The sequence below is a fragment of the Ictidomys tridecemlineatus genome, chromosome 3, assembly GCF_052094955.1.
Source record: "Ictidomys tridecemlineatus isolate mIctTri1 chromosome 3, mIctTri1.hap1, whole genome shotgun sequence".
NCBI classification, from domain to species: Eukaryota; Metazoa; Chordata; class Mammalia; order Rodentia; family Sciuridae; genus Ictidomys; species Ictidomys tridecemlineatus.
In genome coordinates this window covers 76,892,422-76,918,840 of record NC_135479.1, presented here as the reverse complement: position 1 = coordinate 76,918,840, position 26,419 = coordinate 76,892,422, and the positions used below count along the sequence as shown (strand labels likewise).

Below are 26,419 nucleotides of genomic sequence, written 5' to 3'. Positions count from 1 at the left end.
CCAAATGCTGCTAGGGATTTCCTAAAGTAGAAGGGCTTTTCTTTAATGCTTTCCAGCTGCATGGCCTGCAGGGGTCTAAGTTTCATAGCTCACATGAATTATGAGATGACAGGTATAAGGTCTTCAGATGGATATAGGTGGTTTATGATTTATTTATGGCATTTGGGTGTCCCCCCCCCCCCCCTTTTGCAATGCATCAAACCCAAGGCCTTGAACATGCAAGGCAAATGCTCTACCATGGAGCGACATTTTCAGTCCTGTGACATGAATATTAATAGTCTTAACTGCTGGACTTTTAATCTGTACATGGTGCTAATCATTCTTGGTAGCTTGCAAGTAGATTTTGATCCTTGACATTTTGTGTGATTGCCTGTGGTTTCTTATCAGTGTCTGTTCCTTTATTCTTGCTTTGGTTTGCTACTTTAGACACCTTACTCCACACATGACATTTTATTTACACTTTAGCTTTCACAAAATAAGGTATATTATCATTGAGTATAGAAGGTGCAGTTTTACAGTGGTACAAGGTGGCTTGTTCCCCCAGGTTCATTCATCATTACTAGGTATCAGTTCTGTTTCAGGCTTCCTGGATGTTACAAGGTGACCTGTAAATCTGAAGCAGCAGGTTTACTTTGTTAAGTTAAATGGGTCCATGTGAGGCCTAGTATCTGTTTTCTTGGTTCTCCTTCTGTGGTTCTGCTTAACATTCCTTTTGAGTGGTGAAGGGAGAAAGATACTAGAAAGAAGATAGGTTGTTGATGGTAAGGATGTCTGAATCTTTGTCTCTTATGGAAAAGTAGAAGCTGCCTTGGCTTGGGCAACTAGGATCAAGAGGTGCAGATGCAAGAGGGTCCTGGCAAGTGGCTCTGGGGTCCAATCTGTATAAGAGCCTGAAAGCTTTCTAACTTTGGAGGGACCTAGATATCAGTGTATGTGAGTAAGTTAGCATTGCTTCCAGATTTTGCTGGCTGTAGGTATGTTTCACTGCATACTAACTACATAGTCCTTGTAAGTCACCTAGTACATTCAATGTTTGAATGTTGTCCATTAGAATACTTCTTTTCCTCTTGGTTTTTTTATTTTTGATTTAGAGATGTTTTGAGTCGAATAAAATATTCCTTTTAAAAAAATATTTCTTTTTTAGTTGTAGATGGACACAATATCTTTAGTTTGTTTATTTTTTATGTGGTGCTGAGGATTGAACTCAGTGCCTCTCACATTCTAGATGAGTGCTCTACCACTGAGCCACAACCCCAGCCTTGTAATTAAATATTATTTGTAACCTCGTGTTGATATGAATTCCTTCTAGAATCTTGGAGTGATGTTTTGCTGTATTTACTATCTCCTTCAGATTTCTCCCTGTTACCTATGTAGGTGCAACTTGAATTATTGTTATTATTTTTTTTCTCACTTTCCTTTATAGGTTTCACCTGATTTTAAAACTAGAGACTTCATTTTCATGATTCATTTGCTATTCAAAGTTTTGTCCTAGTCTAGATACTTGCTCTATGGTCTTCTCAGCTGTTTCAGGGTTGCTTAGAGATTCAGGCACCTGTGACCAACACCTTTGAATTTGCCTTTTGATCTTAGCAAAATAAAGTCAAAAGCATGAGTGATCAGGTGCAGTCTGTTGAAATGGTCCAGCATCAAGTACCAGTATAAAATGGTTTTTACTTAAAGGATTTTATTCAGATATAATTTACATACCATACACTTTTGTTTCAATGTTGGGAAGTTATGGGAAGGGATGAACTGTACTACTATATTGATACATAAAAATGTACAGAATGTATTTGTCTGTGCATGCCTGATTTCTGAGGTTGCTATCTGCCTTCTTTCAGGCATTTGATGAAAACACAGATAAGCCAGTCACCTTTCAGAGCTTATGTTATTCATTGGAAGTTTGATAACTGTTTTGAAGATCAGTTCAGTCAACTTTGATGTTGACTTTTGGCGAAATTATAAAATCAAAGAGTAATAATTGATCATTATTCTTAGACTTTGGAAAGTCAGTGAATTTCAGCTAATTATATTTAACCTTACAATTATAAAGAAATTCAACAGGGGAATAATGCTCTCTTTTTTCCACTCCATTTGGAATCTGGGACACACTGTGTGCTGTGCTTCCTGTGTATTTTCCACTGCCTAGAAGCGGATGGTAAGAGTCTACCTATTCTACACTTACTGCACCGTGGCTGGAGCCAGATGTGATGACTTCTGAAGGTTTTTTTTTTTTTTTTTTTGCGGGGGAGGCAGGGGATTCTCCAGTGAGGAGAGAAAAAAACAAGTGATTTTTAAGGTGGTGTATACCAGTAGCACATGTTAAATAGGAGTTTAAAGACAACAAAATGTGACTTTTGATATAAAAATGTCAAGACAGTAGGATCAGGTTTGATTACATTTTAAAAAGCCACCTTAGTTTTTAGATTAACTGTTCTTTAAAGTATTACTAGAAGTTTGTTTTTTCTAAGGGATTGGATATATTTTGGAAGGAAATATACACTAAAAGCTATTTCTCTTGAAAAAATAAATATTTGAGAAGAGTTTAAATGGTCTAGAAACAAATGCTGTACTAAATCTGCGAAAATTAATTCTGCTAAGTTCTTAAGAAAAAGAGAGTAATTTAGCAGAGAAGGCTGTTGGGAATGCCTGGATTCACCTTTGGGTTCTGTTCTGGGGATTCTGTGGACAAGGTGCATTATTATAGAGAAATAGAACTTTAGAACTTCAAGGTACTTCTCTGTCATCTTGGCAGCAGTTCTTTTCTTTTTTTGGATTGTTTTGGTGGTACTCGGGATTGAACCTAGGACTTTGGATGTGCTAGACAAGTTCTCTATCACTGAGTTATATCCCTAGCTATTTTTATTTTGAGACAGGGTCTTAATAAATTTCCCAGGCTGACTGCAAACTTGTGATCCTCCTGCCTCAGCCTCCCAAGTAGTTGGGATTATAGGCATGTGCTGCTGTACTCGGCCAGCAGTGGGTTTTAATTAGGAGTACACTTGACAATCCACAGGGAGGCCTTCCAAAATTCATTTGCATGAGCTTCATTTGGAAAATAAAGAGGATTAGGCATGTGTGTTTTTTAGAAAAAAGTTTTCTCAGGTGATTCTCATGTTCACCTGATTTAATCAAACAATCTCATTTAATAAAAGATTGAGATTCAGAGAAGTTGGCATGGACATTCAGTATGGCCATTGCTTCTCTTGCAGTTTTGTAAAGGGATGTCATATAGAGCCCTTGGGAGGTTTCAATCGGAAGGGATTAAACCACAGAGAATTGAGAGACTGGAGATTGGTAGGCAGAGGGATACAAGCAATTGAATACAGTTGGGAGTGACTTGGAGTGAGTGCTGGGGACCTTGGATTTGTGAAGTTCACTTGGATTTGTGAAGTTCACTGGAAGTGAAGCCAGAGAAGTGGGAGAAGGGGAAGATGTGCTTGAGTTTTTGACCTGGTAACAGAAAATAGAAAAGGTGCTGGGTTAGGAGTGGTTTGAGTTCAGTTGTAGAATTGTGGGATTTTAAGTTTTGGTGGTACAGATGGATAGAGCTGTTCTGCACAGTTTGTAAATAAAAAGATATATGAAGGCAGGAAAAAAGTTGGAAGAACTGTGTGAAGAGGAAGCGATCTGGAAAAGACCAAGTAAGGATCAGGCCAGCCTTCCAATTTGTCGACCAAGATAGATTATTCACTGTAGGTCCTACTCATGGTTGGCTGTTCAGGCTGGTTTCTGTGTCTAAACAGAACATCGAACACTTGTTGAAAACTTTGTATGTGCCAGATGGTTTCCAAAGAACTTATATACATGTATGTGTAAAAAGGCCAGTTGAAATCCTAACAGTAACCTTGTAAAGGTCAGTAAATTGCCCTGAATTTTTTTATCATCATGCTAATTGAATTTATGTTCAGCAGAGGCCTCCTGGCTCCAGAGCACACACACAGCTGCTGCACTGTGAAGGGGTGTGGGCAGAAGCTGGACTATCACATGTAAGAGAGAGAGAGAGCGAGCAATTAAGTGAGCCAGTTATAGCTAAGTACATGGAGCCCAGGAATAAAGTTCCTCACTTATCCTTTTCAAAAGTCAACATGTGGAAGGAATTTGAAGTTTGTGTAAATGGAGAAGTTGATAGGTTTGGGAGAGCTGAATTTGTCATAGAAAATAAGATGGCAGTGGAGAGAAGTGTGAAGATGGATAGAGGGAGGTGGGGATACCAAAGTGCATCTGGAGCAACAGAGTCCCACCGTGGTTGAGGCCCAGAATGCAGGGGTGGGAGCTTTGCTTTCTCTCAGATCAGGGTTGAAGTTAAGTTTAGGACCAGCAACCAGATGAGGGAACTTCTGCTTGTCAACCTATTTTTTATACAGAAAGTGAGTGGGTGGGTTGGTTGTCTGCATGCCTAGTTTAGGGCCCTCTGGGTAACCATGAAATTGACTTAAAATGGAATCGAGAGAGAAGTTTTTTTTTTTTTTTTTGGATTCTTTTTGTTGGGAAATTTGTTAGTACAGTATGATTTAAAATGGTTTGGCTGTCAGATCCTCTAATTCTGTTTCTAAACCCTAGTGAATTAGGTTAAGGAAAAACAAAACAAAACTAGTATTTCTAGATTTAAGCTACTATCTAGCTGGATGTGGTGTGGTGAATGACTATAATCCCAGTGACTTGGAAAGCAGAGGCAGGAGGATTGCAATTTGCAAAGCCAGCCTCAGCAATTTAGGCCCTAAGCAACTTGGCAAGACCCTGTCTCAAAAAAAAAAAAAAAAAAAAAAAAAAAATTAAAAGGATTGGGGATGTGGCTCAGTAGTTAAGCACCTCTGGGTTCAATCCCTGGTATCAAAAACAACAACAACAAAAAAGAAGACAAAATGAAGTGATGTGTGCTATATTTCAGGTTCAGGTAGCTCTCTTTCCTACTCATTTCACCTCCCCTGCCATGTTACATATAATGTCTTAATTTGTAAGGATGATAATGTCATCTTTCCAGGATGGTTATGTGTACATTTATAAGATAAACAATTTTGTTTATGGGATGCTGGTAGAATTTGGACTGGCATCTAGTTCAAAGCTTAGACCTTGCGTAACCTATTTTTCCAGCATTGCTTTTGATATGGATTTTTTTGCAATGTAGGAGGAAACAAAAGAAAATGCACTATGACCAAGTACAAAACTTATATTTTCTTACATACATTTTTCTCTTGTCTATGAATCATTGTTCATGAAATTCCCTATCTTTGGTATGGAAACTTTTTTTCACCCCAGTACTTCTGGGTCAGATAAGCTTGATGTTTTAGAAATCAAAACAGCTAATATCTATTTGAGAAGCTTAACATACCCACTCAACTGTGGATGTTTAAAAGTTGTTCTATCTTGACAGGTTGGAGGTGTAGCTTAGCGGTAGAGTGTATGCTTAGCATTTGTGAGGCTCTGGATTCAAATCCTAGTGCACAGAAAAACTGTGCTCTCATGGGCTGGGGATGTAGCTCATTGGTAGAGCTCTTGCCTAGCATGTGAGGCTCTGGGTTCCATCCCTAGCACCTCAAAAGAAAGTGCAGCATTTTAAATCTTTTTTTTCTATCATAAAATGTAAATTATTCCATTCCACAAAGGGGTAAGAGACATAGGGTTCTAGATACTCTCTTCTTATTTTTAACTGAGGTTCTTTTTGAATGGATTAGAACTGATTTTGGTCATGAAAATGTTCTGAAGTGGGAAAAAGAAAAGTCAAAATTGTAATCTGGTTAGGGCTTTGGGTTATTTGGGTTATTTTGAGGTACTATGTGGCCAGAGCTGTGGAGTAGTGGTCTCAGGCCATTACTTGTATATATTTACTTCTCCTTTCTCCCCTTTCTCTCTCTTTCATGGACACACAAAAATCTGTATACAGACATATACTTTTAGTATTAGGATTATTGAGAAAGGTGTCAGTTTTTCCTATGCACTGTCAGAAATTGTTAAAGTATAAATCACTGCATCAAACAACATATCAAAAAGTGTCTAATGGTGACTCCAAATGTATCAGGGGTCTGGGATCAGAGTTACTATGCTCCCTGAGCCTAGTTTATATTATAGCTTGTAGATACTAGTAGCTAGGTGAGCCTCCTTTATTTTTTTCTTGGGATACTTGGGTATTGAACCCAAGGCCTTGTGCATGCTAGGCTACAAAAAGTTTTTTAAGTGATCAGTATTACATTTTTTTAAGTGATTAGGTTGTTACACAATTAAAATAAAAAGATTTTGTTTTCATTAGGTGTATTTATTAAAAATGAATTTTATATTTTATTACTGTAGGAATTAGAATCCTTTTGTTATTGGTAAGGCTTAGTATTGATGGTAACCTTGCTTGGGAATGTGTGTCATCCTTATCAAAATAGAGGTGTTTTTGAAGGGAAAACAGTTTGGGTTCTAATGCAAAGCTGAAATCTGAAGAAGACTTTCAAAGCTTAGATAACCTAGAGAAAAGTATTTCATTGGTTTTCTGGTAGTTTTCTTGCCTTTGGGAAGTTGTTATAAGAATGGAAGGATGTTGATATTGGCCAAATTATGTTGTTCTATTGTGTGCATGTTCAAATGTGTAACAACAAATCCTATCATTATGTACAACTGTAATGTATCAATAAAATGTGTGTGTGTGTGTGTTGGTAGTAAATGGAAGGATGGATGGTTTATGTAGCATTCCCTCCACTGCTTGTAACAGGAAATGTGAATATCTGTGTGTGCTCTGTCTTGTAAACCTGTTTTTTTTAGAACATTTAGATCAAAGGTATGCAGTCGCATTTTTAGGGGCTCATCTACATTGTCTGTTAGAAGAACAAGGGTACTTACTTGAAGGGCTTAGGAACTGGAGACTGAAGAGATGTCTTCTTCCTCCATTTGTTAAAACATTGCTTTTTAGATTCCAAGTACAAACTTTTCCCCTAGTGTTTCAACTCAGTTCATTTGCTTTGGTTGAGAAAGAAGAGTCCCTTTGGGTTCTTAGAATATTGATGGCAGAGATGTCTTTGAAGCAAGTTGTCTCTTTCCTTGAAAAAGGGCTGTATGGCCAGAATGCCTTTTTGGAGTGACCAATAATCCTTGTTTGAGGGGTGCTTTGAGTTTCTTGGGGGACATGTGTGTGCTTGTCTCAGCCAGCACTGAAGAGTCTGACTGGCCCACAAAGTCTGTGCTAACCTAGTTTATAACCTGCTTTGCTGATAGTTTTCTTCTGTGTCCCTTTGGGCAAGAATTACCTTGTGGCCCACATGGGTCAATCCTCTGCGTTTGTCCTAATGACCTCATGCCTTTTTTTTTTTTTAAAACCAGGAAGAGGAAGAACAGGAGGAAGAGGATGATGATGAAGATGATGATGACACTGATGATTTAGATGAACTTGACACTGACCAGTTGCTGGAGGCGGAACTGGAGGAGGATGACAACAATGAGAATGCAGGAGAGGATGGGGACAATGACTTCTCTCCCTCTGATGAGGAGCTAGCAAATCTTTTAGAGGAAGGAGAAGACGGGGAGGATGAAGACTCTGATGCAGATGAGGAAGTGGAACTGATCCTGGGTGATAGTAAGTATAGGGCAGAGTTTGGGCTGAGCCTTGGCACCCTCGGCAAGGTCCCTTCTCTTGAGCCATCCCAACCCAGAGGGTAGCTGTACCCAAGTTCTTTGCCCCATAACTGCTGATTCACTACTGTGATCTCTTAAAGAAAAGCACTCTGACATCACTCATTCTTTGTTCTCCAATCAGACTGTACTCACACCAAATGTCTGTGAACTCTTACCTTTTAAGCAGAGGTCAGCAAACTTTTTTTGTAAAGATGCAGTAAATATTTTCTGCTCTGTGGGCCATATGGTTTCTGCTGTAGTTACTTAGCTGTGCTGTTGTAGTGAGAATGCTGTCACAGATAAGAGTAAATAGATAATTGTAGCTGTGTTCTAACCAAATTTTTTTTTCTTTCTTTCTTTTTTTTTAAACAAAAATAGGTGGTGGACTTACAGTTGTCAGCTCCTTTAACTTTAGAATGAAAGGTCAAAGTGTAGCTGTCTTAAGAGGACCAGAGCTGGAGTTAGCTGCAGCTCTTCATGACTGTTGTTCCTTTCAGAAGTTATAAAGAAATTAAGGCTTCTTGTGGAGGAGCTTTCCTGTCTTCTTTGGTTAATACCTCCTGAAGGCCAGTGGACAATGTTTCTCTTTGGCATCAGTTTTGTTCATTTCCTTTCCACACTCTTATTCTAAATATTGAAGAATAAGCTCCAGTTTTTCTAGTAACTTTCCATTAGGACAGGTGTCTGAAGTCAAATTTCCTGCCTTTGCTAATGAATTTTGAATAAGACAACTAATAGTTTTAAGGTTCATATGCTTTGCTGTGTTCTTGCATGTCTCAGGGTAATATTTTCCTCATTGCAAGAATGTGTCACTGTTGAAGACCTGTGCTAGCTATGGTCCTGGTTATTTAAAGTGCTACTCCACCTGACTGGGGAGTAATCCCTGGAAATCCAGCTATTTTTCATGTAACAGATCTAACCAGCATTCTAGCAATCATAGTAGATATTTATCTTCTAATGATAGCCACTAATCACATGTGGCTATAAAATTTCTCAAGTTAAAAATACAGTTATATTCAAATCTGCATTTCAAATGCTTAGTAGCCACATGTAGCTACTATGTTGAACAGCACATATGGGGAACATTTACACTGTTACAGAAATTAACAAATGCCAACCTTCTGTGTTAAAGATGACTAGTATTTATTAGCTTCCATTTTTGATTCTTAAAGGGACACAGGGCAGTTTGGTTTTTTTTTTTTTTCTTTGTACCTGGGGATTGAACTCAGGGGCACTTGACCACTGAGCAACATCCCCAGCCCTATTTTGTATTTTATTTAGAGACGGGGTCTCACTGAGTTACTTAGTACCTTGCTTTTGCTGACACTGGCTTTGAACTTGTGATCCTCCTGCCTCAGCCTCCAGAGATGCTGGGATTACAGCATAGGGCAGTTTTTACCAAACTTTTTTTTGTCATATGTGAGTAGTGAGTTATGGAGGATAAGTTATAACTTCCTTCAATTATAAGGTAGGTTGGGGGGACCAGCCAACAGTATTGCTAATGGTGGTGCCCCCAACATAAGTTTGTTTTCTGTACTTTTTTGAAAAAGAATAACAAAAATACCCAAACTTAAGGTTTATACATGTTTCCAAATAAGCCATACAGAAGGGTCACAAGCTAATTTTGAAGGAGGGAATCTGTACTTGACAGTGAAGTCACAATGTTATTAGGACTGTGATGGATCTCCTCAGTGGTTGGGGTTGAACCCAGGGCCTTGAGAATGCAGGCAAGTGCTTTACCACTGAGCTAAACCTCTAGCCTTGTGATGTTTGTTTAATGTTTCCATTTAGTTCAGTCAAGTTTGTTCATCCATAGTGTCCAAATAAAGTTAGACTTTAGCTGGGTGTCATGGCACTCAGTGGTAGAATGCCCCTGGATTCAACCCCCAATATTGGAAACAGCAACAGCAACAACAACAACAACAAAAAACAAAAACAAAAACAAAAAAACTTAAAAAGTTAGACTTGGCTAGAGTGTATAATCTGAAGAACTGGTTATCTGCATTTAACTAATACATTTAGATCACCAGAAAAAGCAGGGGAAGAGCTCATAAAATTAGAACTACCCAGCAAAAATAAAAAGCCAGGCATAGTGGTGAACACCTGTAGTTCCAATTACTTGGGGAGGCTAAGGCAGGAGGATTGCAAGTTTGAGGCCAGTTTGGGCAACTTATTGTCACAATATAAAAAATAAAGGGATAGGAATATAGCTCAGTGTTAGAGTGCTTGCCTAGTATGCATGAGGCCCCAGTTTCAATCTCTAGTACTGCAAATAAATAAATAAAATAAAGAAAAACACCCACACATCCACTCTAACCTGGACAGCTGCCTTCATTCACAGTGCTGTATCCTTAAACCATGATGGGGAAAATGAATAAAAGCAGAGAGCCTCTGCTGTTAAACGTTTTCAACAATCCAGATGATACTTCAGTTTCTGCTCATGCTTTAGGACAGTGAATCAGGACAAGTCAGATTTACTTCATTTAAGGACTGAAGATGTCTGGGCAATTTTTCTGTAAGTTTCTAAGACTGTGTTCATTAAATGCAAAGAAAAAAAAAAAGGAAGTCTTGGCAGAACAGGAGAAGTGATATGCACTTGATGATGAGATTGATTTAAATACTACTAATGGCGTGTAGCCTAGTCCATGCTTTAGCTATTTCTAGAGGTTGGTCTTTGTTGCTCTTCTGCTGCTCCACTACATCGTTTACTAATGGATCATCTGGTTAGGGGTACTTAACAAAGCCTGGAACAGTAGTAGAACTGGGCAGGTCCTCAGACTGGAAACAGCTTTTGCTTTTAAAATATATAAACATATTCTTCCTCACTTGACTTCATTAGGGTGATAAATTTTGGGCATGATATAATTTTGTTAACCATCTGGTATGGAAGGAATAGTTCAGTTTAAAAGCCCCTCCCTGAAAGGGGGAATTCTGTGGGCCAGCAATGACCACATGAAGTTAATACATGTTGCTTTTTTCCTGGTTTTGCTGATCCTTGAGCAAGCCCAGTCATCAGATTCCGAGTTTGCCTGGTCTTATCTCCCTTATCATTCTTCATTTGAATTAAGAGCCTCTCAATTTGCATTTGGTAAAATTACTTTCTCCTTTAGACAGTTTCTCCTCTCCAGGCAAAGTTAATCTGGAAAACTCTTAATTCTAATTAGTTATGAGAATATTGTTAATTTAACTCAGGTGTGAATGTTTTTGATAAAATAAATGACATCTTGATATTTTAGTTCAACCTCTAGAATTGAGATGGAGATATAGATAGTATCTGTAGGCTGCACTCCATTGCTCTTTCTCTGTTATGTAGCAAATCCACAATAGCTGTAAATAGCAGAGCACGTCCATGCCCTTGGTTTGTTAGTATTTTACTTCATACTAATTTTCTAGAGCAGGGTAGCTGTTGACCTTTTGGAGTTTTTGGAACCCTTTTAGGATATGATGAAAGCCATAGAAATAGAAAACACATAATGGATCCCCTGGTAACCTTGCCTAGGTCCTGGATTCTGCAGGAATCCAATGATTCCAGATACACAACCATAAACAGGAACCAGAAGCATCTTGACTTAAAGGGTCTTTGTGTCTCGACTTGACTTGTTAGCACCTGCTACTCCCATTCCCCCAGGTGTCTGTATCAGTGGCTTAAACACTGCAGGAATTGATAATAATTAGACTGCCTTTGTCTTCAAGGACTTTCAGAATGGCAGGTTCCATCCAGGGTCTGGGATTGGGTCACTTCAACACTTGGAGGATGAGGAAAGATTGGAAGGAGGATGAGGAAAAATTGGAAGGTAGAGAAAGGAGTCCAACCACCTGGCCACCAGGTGGGGAGTCCATTTTCAAGCACAAAAGGCTCTCAGATGCTGAGCCATTTTCTTAAAGAGGCTTGTGTTGTGATCTTCATGAAGCTGCATGTAGCATTTCTTATCTGTGATAGGGAATAGTGAAGGGTCTTATCTGTTCTTAGCTGTGCTGGGAATGAGGCCCTTGGCCTCCTGTGTAGTAGGCTAGTACACTACCATTGAGCCACATTTGTGGCCTCTGAGACCTTTTTTTTTAAATAATTTTTTTTTTAAGTTGGACACAGTGTCTTTATTGTATTTATTTATTTTTATGTGGTGCTGAGGATCAAACCCAGTGCCTCATATGTGCTAGACTAGCATTCTACCACTGAGCCACCACCTCAGCCTACCCCCACTTTTTGAGTGGAGTATGATTTATTCACATAAGAAGAAAAGAAAGAAAACATCCACAGGGTGACAGGGGACCCAATAGCAGGTTGTCACTTAAATGTATTAGTCTAGGGGCTTATGTAGCTTCTGGGTGGGCGCATTGATCAGTATCTGTGCTAATCAGAGACCCTTATTAACTCTATTTCTTCTTAAAAAAATTTTTTTTTAGGTGTTAATGGCCCTTTAGTTTATTCAATCATTTATATGTGGTGCTTAGAATTGAACCCAGTGCCTCACACATGCTAGGCAAGCCTTCTACCACTAAGCAACAACCCCAGCCCCTTAACTCTTAATAGTAATAGCAACACAGCTGATGATCAGGAGGTCTCAGGCGGGTGAGTCTGGCATAGTTGGCTCATGGAGTGAACCAACATGAGGATTCTTCAAAGATCTTCCATAGGCACCTGGCAAGTCTGAGGGGGTCCAGGACACAGTGTGTGCTTGGCTTTGTGCGGGGAACCCCTGCCCTTCCTCATGGAGCTTCTGCAACCAAGAAGCTGCTCAGGTGTGGTTTGTTCAGGTGTGTCTGGTATCCTTTAACTTCATTGTGTTTTCCTACTCCTCACCAGTCAGGCCACATTTGTGTCCAGTTGGATCACAAACACTGTTTTTTCTAGCCATCCTTATTTTCAGGACTTTGCCCACTTTGGGGTTCCCCCCCCTCCAAAGGAGCTTGTAGAGGGTAGGATTGTGGCTCAGCGGTAGAGCACTCACCTATCACATGTGAGGCTCTGGATTCAATCCTCAGCAACACATTAAAATAAATAAAAAAAAATAAAGGTATTGTGCCCAACTACATCTAAAATATATATATATATATATATATATATTTTTTTTTTTTTTTTAAAGGAGCTTGTAGAGAATGAATGAAGGAAGATTTGAGAACATGCATTTTTTTCCCCCCTCAGCTTGCCCAAGAGTTGATTCAGGCACCTGGGAAAAGTTGATAAGAAATTCTTTGCAACTTGCCAAAGTCCTTCTCCACATGCAACATCCAGCATAGGTGGATGGGACATGTGCAGCCCTCAGGCTCAGACTTGGTCTGTCCACTTTCCTGGGAATGTTGTTAAAATTGTTTTATAGCTTCTTGTATTGAATAATCAAAGTGTGCATTGAGGCCTTTACTTTTCCTTCACTTAGCCACATTGGAATCCTTATCCACATTTCTCTAATTTTATCTGACAGACATGGTATAACTAATGATCTTGCTTTGTGGATCCTTTTTGAGACCACCTAGTTTCATTCCTAGGTGGATCCTTCTGGAAGTGTTAATGTGTTGTTTCCTGCCTGAGAAGGCAGAAGGTCGAGCAGGGGCTTCTTATCAGAGATAGTACCAACTTTCAGGGCTTAAGAGCTGCTCCCTGTTTGCCTCCTGCCTCATTTCTGGGTAGTTTGTTCCTTCTCTGGTATGACTAATCTGTACCTTTCTGGAATTTATTCCCTTTAGATTATATTCAGAAATGGCAGAGGACTGAATCCTAGGACCACTCCCTCTGCCTTTGTGTGGCCTTCTGAGGACTAGAGAAGGGAGTGACTAAGGAGGTTAAGAAAAATCTCTTGCTTGGACTCAGCTTGCCTTTTTAGTGGTCTCAGGGTCAGGAAGGCCAGTGCCCATCCCTCTAAGGATACCAGAAGGGCCTTCAGCTCTCCTCATCCTTGCCCTTTGTAGTCCAAGTGCCATGGAGGAGGCTTCATGGGGCACTTGTCCTGTCCCTCTGGGGCTTCACAGGCAGAAAGCAGAGCCTTCAAGAAGTTCAGGCCCTTTGAAAGCTAAGAGAGCAAAAAGGTCCCAGGGCTGATCATTGTTGCCAGCAACAGGTGTGTTCTCCAGAGCCAGCTCCAAGGAGTTAATTGATGTGTTTTCTTCTTTCTGGAAACCGGTAATTAACACTGCTCAGGCATAAATGTATGTGGCTGCAGGTTCTTCCTATAATCCTAATGCATAATCTAGTCTCCCTTTTCTTACTTTTTAGCTGACAGCTCTGACAACTCTGATTTAGAAGATGACATCATCTTATCTTTGAATGAATGAGGAGCCATCACCACTTGGAAGGAAGAGATGATTGGCAGGCGAGAAACTGAGTCAGATGAATTCAGAATACCTTCCCTTCCCTTTCTCACCAGGGCTGTCTGTCAAGGACCTTCGTGCCCTGCATTCAGAAGATTATGGTTTAGAGTCTCACTGGAATCTGAAGGTCATTCTAAAATAACAACCACAAAAAAGGCAACAGGGATTAGGCCCCATTCTGCTTCCCTCACTTCTCCTAAGATGGACATATCTTTCCTCAAGGGAAAAAAAACAAAAACAAAAACATGTCTCTGGGGTTATTTCACAATATATTTTCTTTGTATAACGTTCTTTAAAGAACAAGAAATAGTTTTTTATAAAACTTAAAAAACAAACAAAAAAAAAACACAAAAAACAGGCATTTATAACTGAGGGTATGAACTTATATCCACCAGGTCTCTTGTCCCTGCACTTCATTTTCTTTGGAAGAAAATGATGTTTAAAGAACAATACAGAGGCATTTTTACATACGTATTTAAATGAAAAGGAAAATCGTGGTTTCTTAAATTGATAAGGATTAAGAATATTTTATTATAAATATAATATATGATTTTTTAACCTGTTTTGTTGCCTCATATTGCTGTCAGGTTAATTTGTTTTTTCCTTCATGCCAGAGGTGGGAAGGAAGGCGCTGCTTATTTGCTGAGTAAATGCCTAAATTTACCCACCTTCATGGTTTGGGGGCAGCATGGTCATTGTGGATATTGGTTTTGTGGAGTCGAGGGAACTTAGGATGTAAGTTCACTCCCTCTATTTTTCTTTGTGATTCAGTTTTTCAAAAAAATTTTTTTCTTCCCTTTCTCCCCAATGTGGAAATTACAAATCAAAGGCCTTTTTCTTTAATGTAAAGTGTATTTATTTAAAAAAATACAAAATAAACTACAAGTCTGTCTTTGTTTATGGCCTTTCCCTGTTCTCTTTTACCTAAGTGAGGTGTTCCTTTACTTGCAACTCTTGCCAGGTCATATGGAAGATGCCTTCTAAGTCAGAACAGGGTGCTGGGAACATGTTCTCCCCTGGAGAACAGTAGCTGGGGTAGTGTCTGGCCCTGGCCTGCAGCTCTTGGGAGGATCTTTTTCTGTAGAGTGATATACAGGGGCAGAGGGAGGAGCTCAGCATCGTCCACTCTGGACACATCTGTTTATCCCCATGTTCTAGATCAAGAAGGCAGCTCCTGAGAAGGGATTTAGTGGGATTAGAAAGGCAGGGTTCCTGGCACGCTTTGGGAGGAGTGAGCAGACAAAGCTAAGGAGAGCATTTTGACCATCATCATTATTTCATAACATCACTTTCCTGAAAGGGACTGTCACAGGGGGCTTGAGCAGTTAGCTATGCAGTCCTGGTGGTTGAGGAACAGTTAGGCTGTTTGTAGAAACTTGAGGGGTGTCTACAGTTGGCCTATGTATAAACAGTAATCACTGAAGAAAGCACCAGTGGTTCCTCCTACCTTTTTGCTCACCCCTCTCTGCTTTCCCACAATAAATAGAAGACTAGTCTCTCTCTTTAATTTTGCCCAAATAACAGCTTCTTGGTTTTTTTTTTTTTCTAATTTAGATATCTTATAGCTAAAAAGAGAAGAGACACATTTGGTTGTGAAGAATTAAACAAGCAACACAAGAAGGCTAAAACTCTCTAGGGACAGGTGCAACAGCCGGGCTCAGAAGCAGTGTACAATTTGTCATACATTCTGAGGTGGGCCTGCACTATTGCAGGTATCTCTTGGTCCTCCTGAGAGCAGAGCTTTCACCTCTTTATTTGCTTCCTACCTCAGCTTTAAATGGAGAGTTAACACTAAGCAGTAGGGTAGTTTTACTGCTGGTACTGAACATACCAGAAGAGAGAACAAGTTACCAGTCAAGATCCAGTAAAAAGCACGTCATTCTATTCACTAATGCAGCTAAGCAGTCTCCCTGAACCCTGCCAGGAACTCATGGGAACACTCACAGGTCTCAGAGGTGGAGACGGGCAGTCTACTAGGAAGCACAGTTCTGGTTGACTTGACAACACACCCTTAGGAAAGTGCCCTAAGAGGCTAAGAAAATGATGATTTGCCAGGAAAAAACATGTAGAAGAGTTGTACACCACCAGTGATGTCAGTTTGCCTTCAAGCAGTATCTTAGAACTTGACCCCAGTTAGAGGCACTGGACACCTGCAGTTGGTTTTCTTACTGGGGCAGTGTCACGAAACAGCCATGGTAAAGAGGTCATAGAATCTGCTGTTTTTTTTTTTTTGTTTTGTTTTAATATTTTTTAGATGTATAAACCTTTATTTTATTCATTTAGTTATATGTGGTGCTGAGAATCAAACCCAGTGCCTCACACATGCTAGGCCTTGCCACTGAGTCACAGCCTCAGCCCAGAACCTGCTGTGTCTCAAGAGCTAAAAGAAGGAAGTGGTTGAGGTCCAAGGAAGAGGAGGCCTGTTGCAGTGGGGTGTGGCCCTTCACCAAAACTCAGTGGTGGTTTTTGGGTAGAGGGAACCCCCATCCCTGGGGGGGTAGATACAAGGGTAAAGGCTGAGGTGTCTTCACTCAGGTTTCCTAACATGTGTCTTTGCTGCCTGGGAAAGCTGGTGGTGTATTTTAGGTCCTCAGCACTTACTCTGAAGGAAGACGGTAGCTTAGATGTACCAGGGCAGCTTAGTCATGTTACATAGGCATGTCAAAAGATATGCAGGAAAAACTCTACAATGTACCTTTAACAAGACAAGGCCTACTCCTATTTCTAGGGATTCCAGCTACTCTGGAATGTTACAGGTGTGTCCTGTTGTGCCTGACCAACTTGCTTAAATATCCACAGCTCAAGTAGAAACAGGCAAATAAAAACAGATCTAACACTTTCTGGTGTTAATGTTTTTGTTGTGAACATGCTTTTTCTCTTGTACTAGCAAAGCCCAGCAAGTGAGTACTTCCTTAAGCACTTCCCTTAAGGAAATTTCCAAAGTCTCTGAAATAGCTCTGTCCTTGTAGACAGTCACTCCATGTAGCTTGCAGGGAGCCTCGGCCTGCAGAGCACCTCTCAGATCCCTTCACCTGCTGGCTGGGGTAGTGGGCTGCACCTGGAGGATTGGAATGGCTAGGAGAAAGAATCACTTTAAGGATCATCTTTCACTAGAGCGCCCGCTCCTCATCCATGATCATGATCCTTTGGAATAATATACAGGTTCCCATACATTTCGGAGAGTGGCATTTGGGCTGTGTTCTATGGTGACAACTGCTGTGGGTTCTAAGTTTTCCTCTCTGGTCCTGACACTGCTGAACTCAAGTTTGCCAGCCCTGGTCTTACTACCTAATAAGACAAGCAAAGGCAGAATTCTAAAACTCCTTCAGGCTGCCCTTCCCTCCAAGGTAGAGTGCCTCCCCATCCTTTTCCTCTCCAGCTGGGCTTGTGTGGCTTTGACACTGCCCAGCACCTCAGCCACTGTGGCCTCATTTTCTCCAAGAGAAATATCCATTTCTGTGTTCTCCAATTGTATAAGAGCAAGAAACCATTATGTCACTTAAAACAGGCATCTTTCTAACTACTACACTCCCCTGTATAACTGAAAAGTACTCCCATCCAGGGATTAGTTGTACTACACAAAGCTCTAGGCATGACTGGGCATAGTCCCATTCTATGGACACCAGCCCTTAAGGACCAAACACCCCCAAATCATAAATACCTGGGTAGAGTTAACCATGGCAGGGCTGGGGAAATAGTTGGTAGAGTGCTTGTTTTGCATGCAAAAAGCCCTAGGTTCAACCCAGCACCACATACCAAAAACACAAAACCAAAAAAAAAAAAAAAAAATCCCAAAACCAAGGCAGCTTCCTTCCAATTCCCCATTCCAGCATAAGGCCTACAGGGGCCCTGGGAGTTGGAGGCAGCTGATTCCCACACTGGAGACCCCTGGGCTAAACTAGAAGGGAGGCTGCAAGCAGTGAGACTCCTTGGCGTCAATATTGCACTGTTCTTCCCTCACGTACAAGATCATGCAACTGCTGAAAACTACCGACTGTTGAATAGGCTTACAGTTGGGGGCTTTGTCTGATAGCCACAGCTCAAAAGTGATGGACACACACTTGTGCAGGGAAAATGAAATCCAACAACCAGTAGCTATTGGCCCAGACCCCTCAGGCTCAACCCCTCTGCACTGGCTTTTACTCAGGCTGGTGCAGTACAGGGCTCAGGACCCACACTGAAGCCTGTCAGCCCTCAGTTAAGATCAAAACTGAGTGTGAGAACAGTCAACTCAGCATGAAGAGCTGGGAGTCACTGATGCAGCAGGACTTTTGGATCAGGGCTGTTGCAAACATGACAGGGCATACACTGGGTAAACTGTCCATTCTTTTAAGAAAAAACTTGATAAACAGGACTCTGAACGGATTAGAAATCCATCCTCTGACAAAGGCTTTACTGACAACTTTCCATACAGTTAGTCAAAAAATAAAAAAATACAGAATACAGCAGACAGTATCTTGTACACTAGAAGTCAATGTAACAGTCCCTTCTCATAGTTGTTTAAAAAAAAAATTCCCCCCCCAATCTAAGAACTTAGTTTTAGTGGTGGACAGAACTTTGTTCCCCTTCAAATAAACCAAAATAACCCAGCAGAGAATTCAAACCAAGGGAGTAGGGTTGAGAAGGGATCAGATTTTAAAATAACTGCTTTTGTGACACAAACATGGAGCTGGAAAAGACAGGTTTGGGCTAGGCAGAGTCTCTCACTATAACTATCACCATGTGCTCTTCTTCTAGCTTGCCCAATGTCCTCAGTGCTGACTGGAGGTACTGCTGTGAAAAGTCGCAGGGAGGGAAGGCATAGAGCATGCCTGTGCTGTCTCTGCCCTTGGATCCACCCACTGGCAGGCTGATCACCCCTGCAGCCTGCTTCTGTTTCAAGTAGGAGACCAAGTTCCTGAGAAGCCGCCTCTGTAGGCCTGGCTCCACCGTGGGCATCCCCTCAGTGCCAGGCCCACTAAGGGTTGCCTGGGTGGCTAGGAGCACTGCATAGCCATTGGGGCTCCCCTGTTTGATGCGACGCGTGACCTCGTCCAACTTAGGCTGGTCCAGTCGAAGGCGCTGGGCAATCTTCAGTTGAGTCAGCTTGCTCCCGGAAGAGTGGTCTTTGAGGAGACCACTAATAACTCCCTGGTCCCCCTCTAGGATGTGCATAGATGTTGGAAAGCAGCTGTTTTTCAACACTAGAAGCCCATTCCAACCTAGCTGCAGTGTCTGAGCATACTCTGAAAGAGTCTTTAGTTTTTTGGTCTCATGTTTTGGCTCTTCAAGAGGCTTGGTCTCAGCCTCAGTGGTCCGATGATTGCGGTCGCTCTCTCTTGTCTTCTTCCCGTGAGAAGAGTCTGGGGCTTCATGGTGGTGGTGGTGATGGCCCCGCTCTTCAGCTCCGTGTCTGCTGTTGCTAAGGGAGTTGCTGCCGGATTCCTTGGTCCCTTCACTGGAGTGGTTCTCCTTGCGGCTGCGCTCAGGGGTGCGGTCTGAGCCACGTTCAGACTGCTGCCCACCACCCTTGGTCCTGCTCCGTTCCTCATAAGGAGAATGGGTTGTCCTTCCACGGTCACTGGAAAGGCTCCTCCGCTTGCGCCTCTCTTCCCAGGGCTTGGGCATGCCCCGGTCACCATCTCCCCCCCAGCGTTCACCACTACGGCTGCGCACAGAGCGGCTATAACCTTCCAGGCTGTTTCTGCGATCAGAACTTTTACTGGGACTGGTCCAGTCCCCTTCCAAAAAGGTCCGGTCTCGGTCTGAGTATAGAAGGTGTGGGGGGGTCCTGTCCCGCACCCTCAGGTCCGCATCCAGGTTGCGGTGCCTGGTATATCCATCAGTGAGAAGCTCATAATGCACAGGGAGGGGTGAGGGCTGGTACTGCTGGGGATAACGAGTTTCCTCTGCTTTGGCAAAATCCACCCGCAGCCTACGGTCTGGACCACCCAATGGAAAGCCCCTCATTTTAGCACAGGCGGCCTGGGCTGCGTCCAGGCTCTCATACTGGATATAGGCAAAGCTGTCTCCTTTGACATGATCAATGGTCCGAATGCTTCCAAAGCGATCAAACTCCCGGGCCAAAGCTGCCAGCGAGGTGTTAGGTCCCAGGCCACCCACCCACAGGCGAGTAGTGGGGTTGGCCTTGCCATAGCCTATCTTTATGGGGTTTCTGCCAATCACCCGGCCCGACATGGCCACCTTAGCCCTGTGGGCCATGTCCAGGTTCTGGAACTTGAGAAAGGCATAAGCACCACCCTGACCACGGGCAGGCCTTTTGATGACCACCTCCTCAATAATGCCATACTTCTCAAAGGCCCGTCGCAGCTCCACTTCAGACACGCTGTGGTCCAGGTTCCCGATAAAGAGATTTCTAGTGGCCCGCTGGTCGTCCTCGGGCATCAGGTCCTCCTCACACACTGCTGGGTAGCCGTAGGGGCGCCCGCGGTCATCATACAGTCCGTAGTAGTCCAAGGCCCGCTCCCGGGATAGACCCACAGCAGCGGCGGCGGCAGCATCCAGGGCGAAGGCTGCAGCAGCATGGCGGGCACGGGGTTCCCGCAGGGGCGGGGCGGCTACCGGGGACAGTGAGCGCTGTTTGTATTGATAGCCTCCATGGAGCGGCAAGTAGCCAAGCGGGTCGGCCGTCGCTGGCGGCCCAGGGGGTGGCGTGGAGGCAGCGGCGCTGCTGCTGCTGCTTCGCCGGCTGCTCCCGCCACCGCCGCCGCCCCCACCCCCGCGCAGGTACACCGGCTCTACCTTGAGCGGGCGATCGTACAGCAGCAGCTGGCGGGCCAGGGCGTGCTGGCGGGCCTCGCGCGCGTCCTGCGGGTGCCGGAAGTTCACGTAGGCCACGCGGCCCAGCTCTGGAGTGTGCGACAGGCGTAGGCTGATCTCGCCAAAGCGCTTGAACTGGTGGAAGAGCCGGTCCTCTAGGTGCTCGGCAGGCAGCGCGGGACTCAGGCTGCTGATGAGCAGCGTCTTGTATTCCGGTGCGGCCGTAGAGCCGGGACCCGCAGGTTCAGCCCCGGGAGGTGGTGGGGGCGGCGGCAGTGGAGACGCGCGGGGCGACGCGCCCGAGGCGCCCGGGTCCCCCGAGGCCTTGCCGCCGCGTCCCCCACCGCCGGCGCCAGAGCTTGAGGAGCGCCCGCTGCTCGCACGGTGATTAGCGTCGCCGGCGCCCCGGCCGTCGCGATGCCCTCCTCCTCCTCCGCCGCCGCCGCTACCGCGGGGTTTGTCGCGGGCTCGCACTGGAACAGGGTGCTTGGTGCCACCGCCGGAGGCCTTGTGCGCCGCTCGCCGCCCGCCCGCCTCGGCCTCCCGTTCGCGCTCCCGCGGCCGCTTTGCCGACGATGACGAGCCACGCCCGCTCGGGCTCGAGTCTCGCTCGCTCTGCCGCTTCATGGCGCCGGCGCGGCGGGCGGGCGGCCCGTAGGCCTTTCACAGTGGCGGCGGCAGCCGCGGCCCAGGAGGCAGCGCCCCCGGCGCCGCCATCTTGGACAAAAGGACTCGGCGCGGCTGTGGCGGCGGGGCGGGGCGGGAGCGGCGCCGAGGGGCTGGGCGTTGCGTAGTCAGGCTGCGCCGGACTTACCACGTGACTTCTGTGGGCGGGGAGAGGGCTACTCTGGGCCAACGTCATCGGGTTGCGCCGCCTTGTGCCACGTGATCTCGTTGCGAGGAAAGGAGTGGGTCGGACAGCGCGTCTTGGCGCCACCGCGCGGCCCCAGTGGACTGGGCCTCGTGCTTTCAGTCTAGTTTAGGTGCTCCGAGTCTGGCTAACTTCTTCTACGGGTGCTGGAACCAGTGCTGATTGTCCATGGGTGTCAAAATCCGGGATCTTGACCCAGCGGGTTTTTTATGTATATTTTTTCTATCCCCTGCCATGTTGTCTTCTGACTAGGGCCCAGAGTTGACATCCCTGATCCCTGTCCAAAACCCACATCTCCAGCATTCTCTGCATTCAGGTAGTAGTCCTGGAAAGGCCTTGAGAATCGTGGCTATGAACGCTGTGAGGCCTGGCTGGGCCTGGTTCAGGTAGAGATAAGGCACCTGCAGTTTAGTCAGAATAGGCTCCTTAGTGCCACTAGGTCCAACTTTCTGCTGTGGGCATCCAAGTTGGAAAGGCAGGGCTGTGGCGCCAGGGGCAAAGGAAGCCAGAAGTTGATGATGCCAGTAGTTAACCATTGCTTGCCATGCTGATCTCAGCGGCCAGAACTTTGTTCACCCCCGGGAGGGGAGGGGTAGGGTGGGCCAGGGTGCTCCAAGGATAGTTGGTGGAACCATTGCAGACCTGTAGGATGAGGAAGAGCACACCCAGCTCTTTCCTCCTATAATCGGAAAACATTTCAGCAGATACAATAGGAAAGGTCTTGGAAGAGACAGCAGTGAACTCCATGGGCAAGCTGTTAAGAAGGCCCTTTAGCAACAGAAAACTTAGCAAACACACAGATGAAGTGATCTGAGGGTAAAGACCAGCTGAGGAAAGGTCTTTTCAGGTGGTTTCTGTGGGTGGGAAGAGCAAGTGTCTCAACTGAGCCACAATTCTTGATAACCAGAGAACAGCTAGACACCAGAATTCCATTAAGCCCCAGAAGCCCTAAGGACCTCCACTGTTATCTAGGGTACACAAAGGCAAAATGCAGCTCTTTCATGGCTTATTTGTATAAACTAGTGCAGCAAAACTCCAAGTAGGTGTCAGAGGGTAATACTAACATTAGACCTAGATCACAAATCTTGATGAGCAAGGTCAAAGAGCTGAAGTTTTAGAAATGCCAATACTGAATACATGGGTATCACTGTGGAAATCCACACTCCATGCACCCTATTCTGCTTGTACAGAGTCCTCCCAAGTACTTTAGACTCAACTTCTGTACATAGGAACTGTGCAGCTTCTAGCCTCTCCTACTGACAGGAGTTGGGGGTGTCAAATCGCCAACATCAGGCTGAGGTGCCTGATAACCCTCCAGTCCTCTAAAACCCACTCACATCAGCTGGTTTCAGCCGGTGTGACCTGCCCTGGTATTTTCAACATTGGTGGGCTGAGGGACAGAATGGGATATACCCCAAGACTCTTTGCAAACTGGAAAGCATCATCTGGTAGGATCCTCATTTTGGGGCGAAATCTTATTTCAGCAGTCACTTTATCGCTCCAAAGACAGCTAAAAAAAATTTTTTTTTTCCTTTAATAAAAAAATCCCAGACACACTTTGAAGTCCTAGAGTAAACCATCAATAGAAGGAAGTGAATCCCCCCACGGGGGCACTGTAGAGCCAGCATCATCAGGAAAGCTCCAAGCTTCAATCTGATATTGTCAGGAGCCCACTTAAAAAATAAATTACAAAAAAGGCCGTTTGGGACGCTACAGCTGAACTGTTTTTTTCCCCTCAGGTGCAGCAGGGATGGGGCAGACTACAAATCAGTCCGAGCACTGGCTGCCTTGGGGGCATATTTAGGCATCAGTTCATTTATCTTCCGGATGTAGTCAGACTTTTCTGCACACCCTTTGCAAGTCTCCCCCCAGTCATCCAGGATCTTCTTCAGCTCTTTCACTCGGAGCTTCTTCAGGTCCACTGTGCTCAAGTCGATTTGCTTGTCTGTAATGGAGAGTAGGGAGAGAGTTAATGACTGAGTGGGAGCACCCATACTCTCTTATGTCCCATGACTGGTCACCCCCTGCATGTCAAATCATCCCTTAAAACAACCAGCCCTGGGCGGCAAGGGAAAGACATCTATAGATATATGCAGAAGTGTCAGTACCTACTGCCCCAAGAAGGAACTGACCCCTTCATTAGGACAGCTGCCTCAGACTATGAGTGTCATATACTATCAGACATGCAGTATGAAGAGGCCATATGGTCTTTAGAGGAGAAACACCACTCCCATCCTCTAAGTGCCTCTTGCACAGTCATTAGTGAATGATACCTCTAGGTTGGTGACACAGCAGATAGATCCCCTAGTCTCCATTCATAAACACAGACCTGGAGTCAGGGGTTTACTCTATGACCAGAGTGACATGGAACCAGCCAGATGGCCCTGTTATCAGGATCATTGAAAAAACAAAGCACCCTTAACAAGTGAATAAACTTAGTCACTTGGACATTTGAGGCATAATAAAAACACTTGTGTTTAAATTTTGCCGAAGAGGTCCTGATTCTTTCAAAAGATTGGGATTGTGTTTTGGCCACCAGAGGTGGTCTCAGCCAGAGATGCTATGGCTCCTGACACTCTTGGGCTAAAGATTACAAGGTCTTTAGAAGTTGCAGTAATAACCAACTTGTTAAAATAAGTAAGATCACATTCCTTCTCTGCTCAAAACTTCTAATGCGCCTAACTTCACTCAGGCTAAAACCAAAGTCCTCACCAATATGCAAGGCCCCTGTGACCTGCCTTTCTACCTGTCATGCCATTGTCTGCCTTTAGAAGTCCTACTTTCTCTGCATGGAATGTTCTTCTAGTAGCTAGCCTTTTCGCTAATGCCTGCCTCCTCCAAAGTTTGCTGACATGACACCTCCTCAATGGGACCTACTCTGACCTTCACCCACTTTGATACTAGGTTCTTCCCCATCCCATCACTGAGTGCCATCTATGCTATATACATGACTCATTGTGGCTCTAGATCACTACCTTCCATTCCATTAAGCTCAGAGGTGCATAGCATTTGTTGAAAAAGGTCTGGTCATACTCACCATACTTTAGCTCACAGATCTGGCTATCCTTCTTCTTTAGCTTCTCACATATCTTCTCCACAGGGATGTGGTGGGCCAGGGGCTTGGATACCTCATTGATGATCTTGGTGGCTGCATCATCTGTGGCTCCTATGTAGTAACACTACAGCAAGAAAGGACAACAGTCTTCAGGGTGGCACTTAACATTTCTCTCTGTCACAGCCTCATTTTGGGTCTTAACATATGCTTGGTCTCAACTAAAAGCCACCAGATGAATTTAGAAGTCACCAGGGTTCAAAACTTTAGTAGAGAAAAACAAACCAGAGACTGCCACAGAGATTAAAGATAAAAAAGCCACTCCTCCATGGGGCTCTTGTCCTTGAAGCAGTCCTGGCCCACTCTGCAGGTATCCTGTTAACTTCTGTCCTCACACATACCATGCTCTTTCAAGCCTCAACACTCACACTGGCTGTCTCCTCTGCCTGGGATGATTCTATTCCACTTTGATGATGACCCTTCCCTCACTGATTGTTCTATCTAATCAGCATCCTCCCACCACTGAATGATCCTGGTCTCTCTTCTATATGATACCCATTTGCTGCACTGTTTGTCTGTTAGTCATTTTTCTACCCTGATGTGCCTACCTCACAGTAAGTGCTTAATAAATACTAATAAGATAAAAATATTACGCCTGAAAAATACATGCCACTTGGGTGAGGTCAAAGGCACTTCACTCCCACATTAAGTTTTCAAACAGAATAGCTGGCCCACAGTGAAGTGGAAGATAAACACGAGCCAGGGCCAGCAGAGAAGGGTCACCAGCTACTCACCAACCGATTCTCTTTGCCTCTTGCTTCACGGCAGAACTTTATAAGTTCTTTTTCAATAGTGGCTGGTGAGAATGTGACATCTCTATCTTTGAGGTCCTGGTAAAATCTTCCCAGAAAAGAAATACAAACTGGAAAAGAGAGGGAAGGGAGATGCTCAGCAATCACCAAATTGTCTCCCCATTCCAACAGGAAGAAACTCTTACAGGACACACAGACACACATCATTAGAGGTCTTTCCATCACTGTTTTTCTCTCAGGTACCCACAGGTGGACAGAACCCTGCTTCATGTTGCTGGGGTTTCTTTGTACACTCAGAGCATGCGAGAAACAAGCAACACACTCAGTGACCCATAAATGATTCTTCCCTGCTCCTTTCATCAAGTTAAGCCGAAAGTGAACACGTGTCCTTGAGACGGGGCTCATTATGACCTCATAAATGGATAGACTGGAGGCTGAAGAGAAACAAACAAAATGCTGCTCTTTTCCACGTACACCACCAAAACCCGAGGTGCAGTTTCGCAAGGCCAACAGATTGGCGCGGTACAGAGGACCGGCCTTTGGGGTCTTGGACCCGGGAGGCTCCTGGGAATCTCTGAACAATAATAAGAAGGGACAAAAACTCCGACGTGATGTGGACTTCAGGCCAATTTCTTTGTATGAGCTAGTCTCCACTTGTTTTCATCCGACCAGTGTTTTCTAGGCCTGGGAAATATTTTCTAGGCCTTTCCTCTGGTGGACCCCGCTGGGAACAGCCGCCGTCTCCCCCGCCCGCTCGATAATTTGTTGGGTTCAACGCCGTCGCGAAGCCGATCTTTGTGTGCAGACCCCGGCCCCCCGCACCTTCGCAGTCGCCTGGCCGCAGCGCCCCGCTGCCTGGCAGTACGCTCAGGGCCAGCGCCACCGCCAGCCCGTGCGTAGCCCACATCCTCCTCCGCCGCTGCCGCCCGGACTGAACCGCACCCGCCGCGCTGCGCCGCCTTGGGGTACTTGCCGCACGCCGGAGCTTTCCATTGGCGGGCAGCCCCCGCGCCCTCCCACATGCCGCGTTCT

The 26,419-nt window shown here is 44.5% G+C and overlaps 3 protein-coding genes across 6 annotated transcripts in view; 1 reads left to right on the top strand and 2 right to left on the bottom strand.

Annotated features, from left to right (window-relative positions):
• Dcaf1 (DDB1 and CUL4 associated factor 1) overlaps positions 1–14,791 on the top strand; it is a 70,025-nt gene extending 55,234 nt beyond the window's left edge. For all 4 annotated transcript variants that reach the window (XM_078043264.1, XM_078043262.1, XM_078043263.1 and 1 more), the window contains 2 exons: positions 7,300–7,552; positions 13,799–14,791. In XM_078043264.1, coding sequence (XP_077899390.1) covers positions 7,300–7,552; positions 13,799–13,857 — 312 coding nt within the window. In that variant the 3' untranslated portion in view covers positions 13,858–14,791. The remainder of the gene's footprint in view (positions 1–7,299; positions 7,553–13,798) is intronic.
• Positions 14,792–18,258: 3,467 nt separating this feature from the next.
• Rbm15b (RNA binding motif protein 15B) lies at positions 18,259–22,880 on the bottom strand. Its single transcript, XM_005327061.3, has one exon. The coding sequence runs from the start codon at positions 21,277–21,279 to the stop codon at positions 18,583–18,585; it is 2,697 nt and encodes an 898-aa protein (XP_005327118.2). The 5' UTR covers positions 21,280–22,880; the 3' UTR covers positions 18,259–18,582.
• A 148-nt stretch (positions 22,881–23,028) lies between these two features.
• Manf (mesencephalic astrocyte derived neurotrophic factor) lies at positions 23,029–26,367 on the bottom strand. The gene is made up of 4 exons (XM_005326968.5): positions 26,210–26,367; positions 25,370–25,497; positions 24,561–24,702; positions 23,029–23,468 (listed from the first exon to the last, which is right to left on the bottom strand). The coding sequence occupies exons 1-4, from the start codon at positions 26,292–26,294 to the stop codon at positions 23,284–23,286; spliced, it is 540 nt and encodes a 179-aa protein (XP_005327025.1). The 5' UTR covers positions 26,295–26,367; the 3' UTR covers positions 23,029–23,283.
• Between the last annotated feature and the right edge of the window lie 52 nt (positions 26,368–26,419).

Coding starts and splice junctions, on each gene's coding strand:
- Rbm15b (XM_005327061.3), bottom strand. CDS start 21,279: ATGAAGCGGCAGAGCGAGCGAGACTCGAGCCCGAGCGGGCGTGGCTCG.
- Manf (XM_005326968.5), bottom strand. CDS start 26,294: ATGTGGGCTACGCACGGGCTGGCGGTGGCGCTGGCCCTGAGCGTACTG. Junction 24,703..25,369: donor GAGGCAAAGAGAATCGGTTG/GTGAGTAGCTGG, acceptor TTCTTGCTGTAG/TGTTACTACATAGGAGCCAC. Junction 23,469..24,560: donor GATCTGTGAGCTAAAGTATG/GTGAGTATGACC, acceptor TCTCCATTACAG/ACAAGCAAATCGACTTGAGC.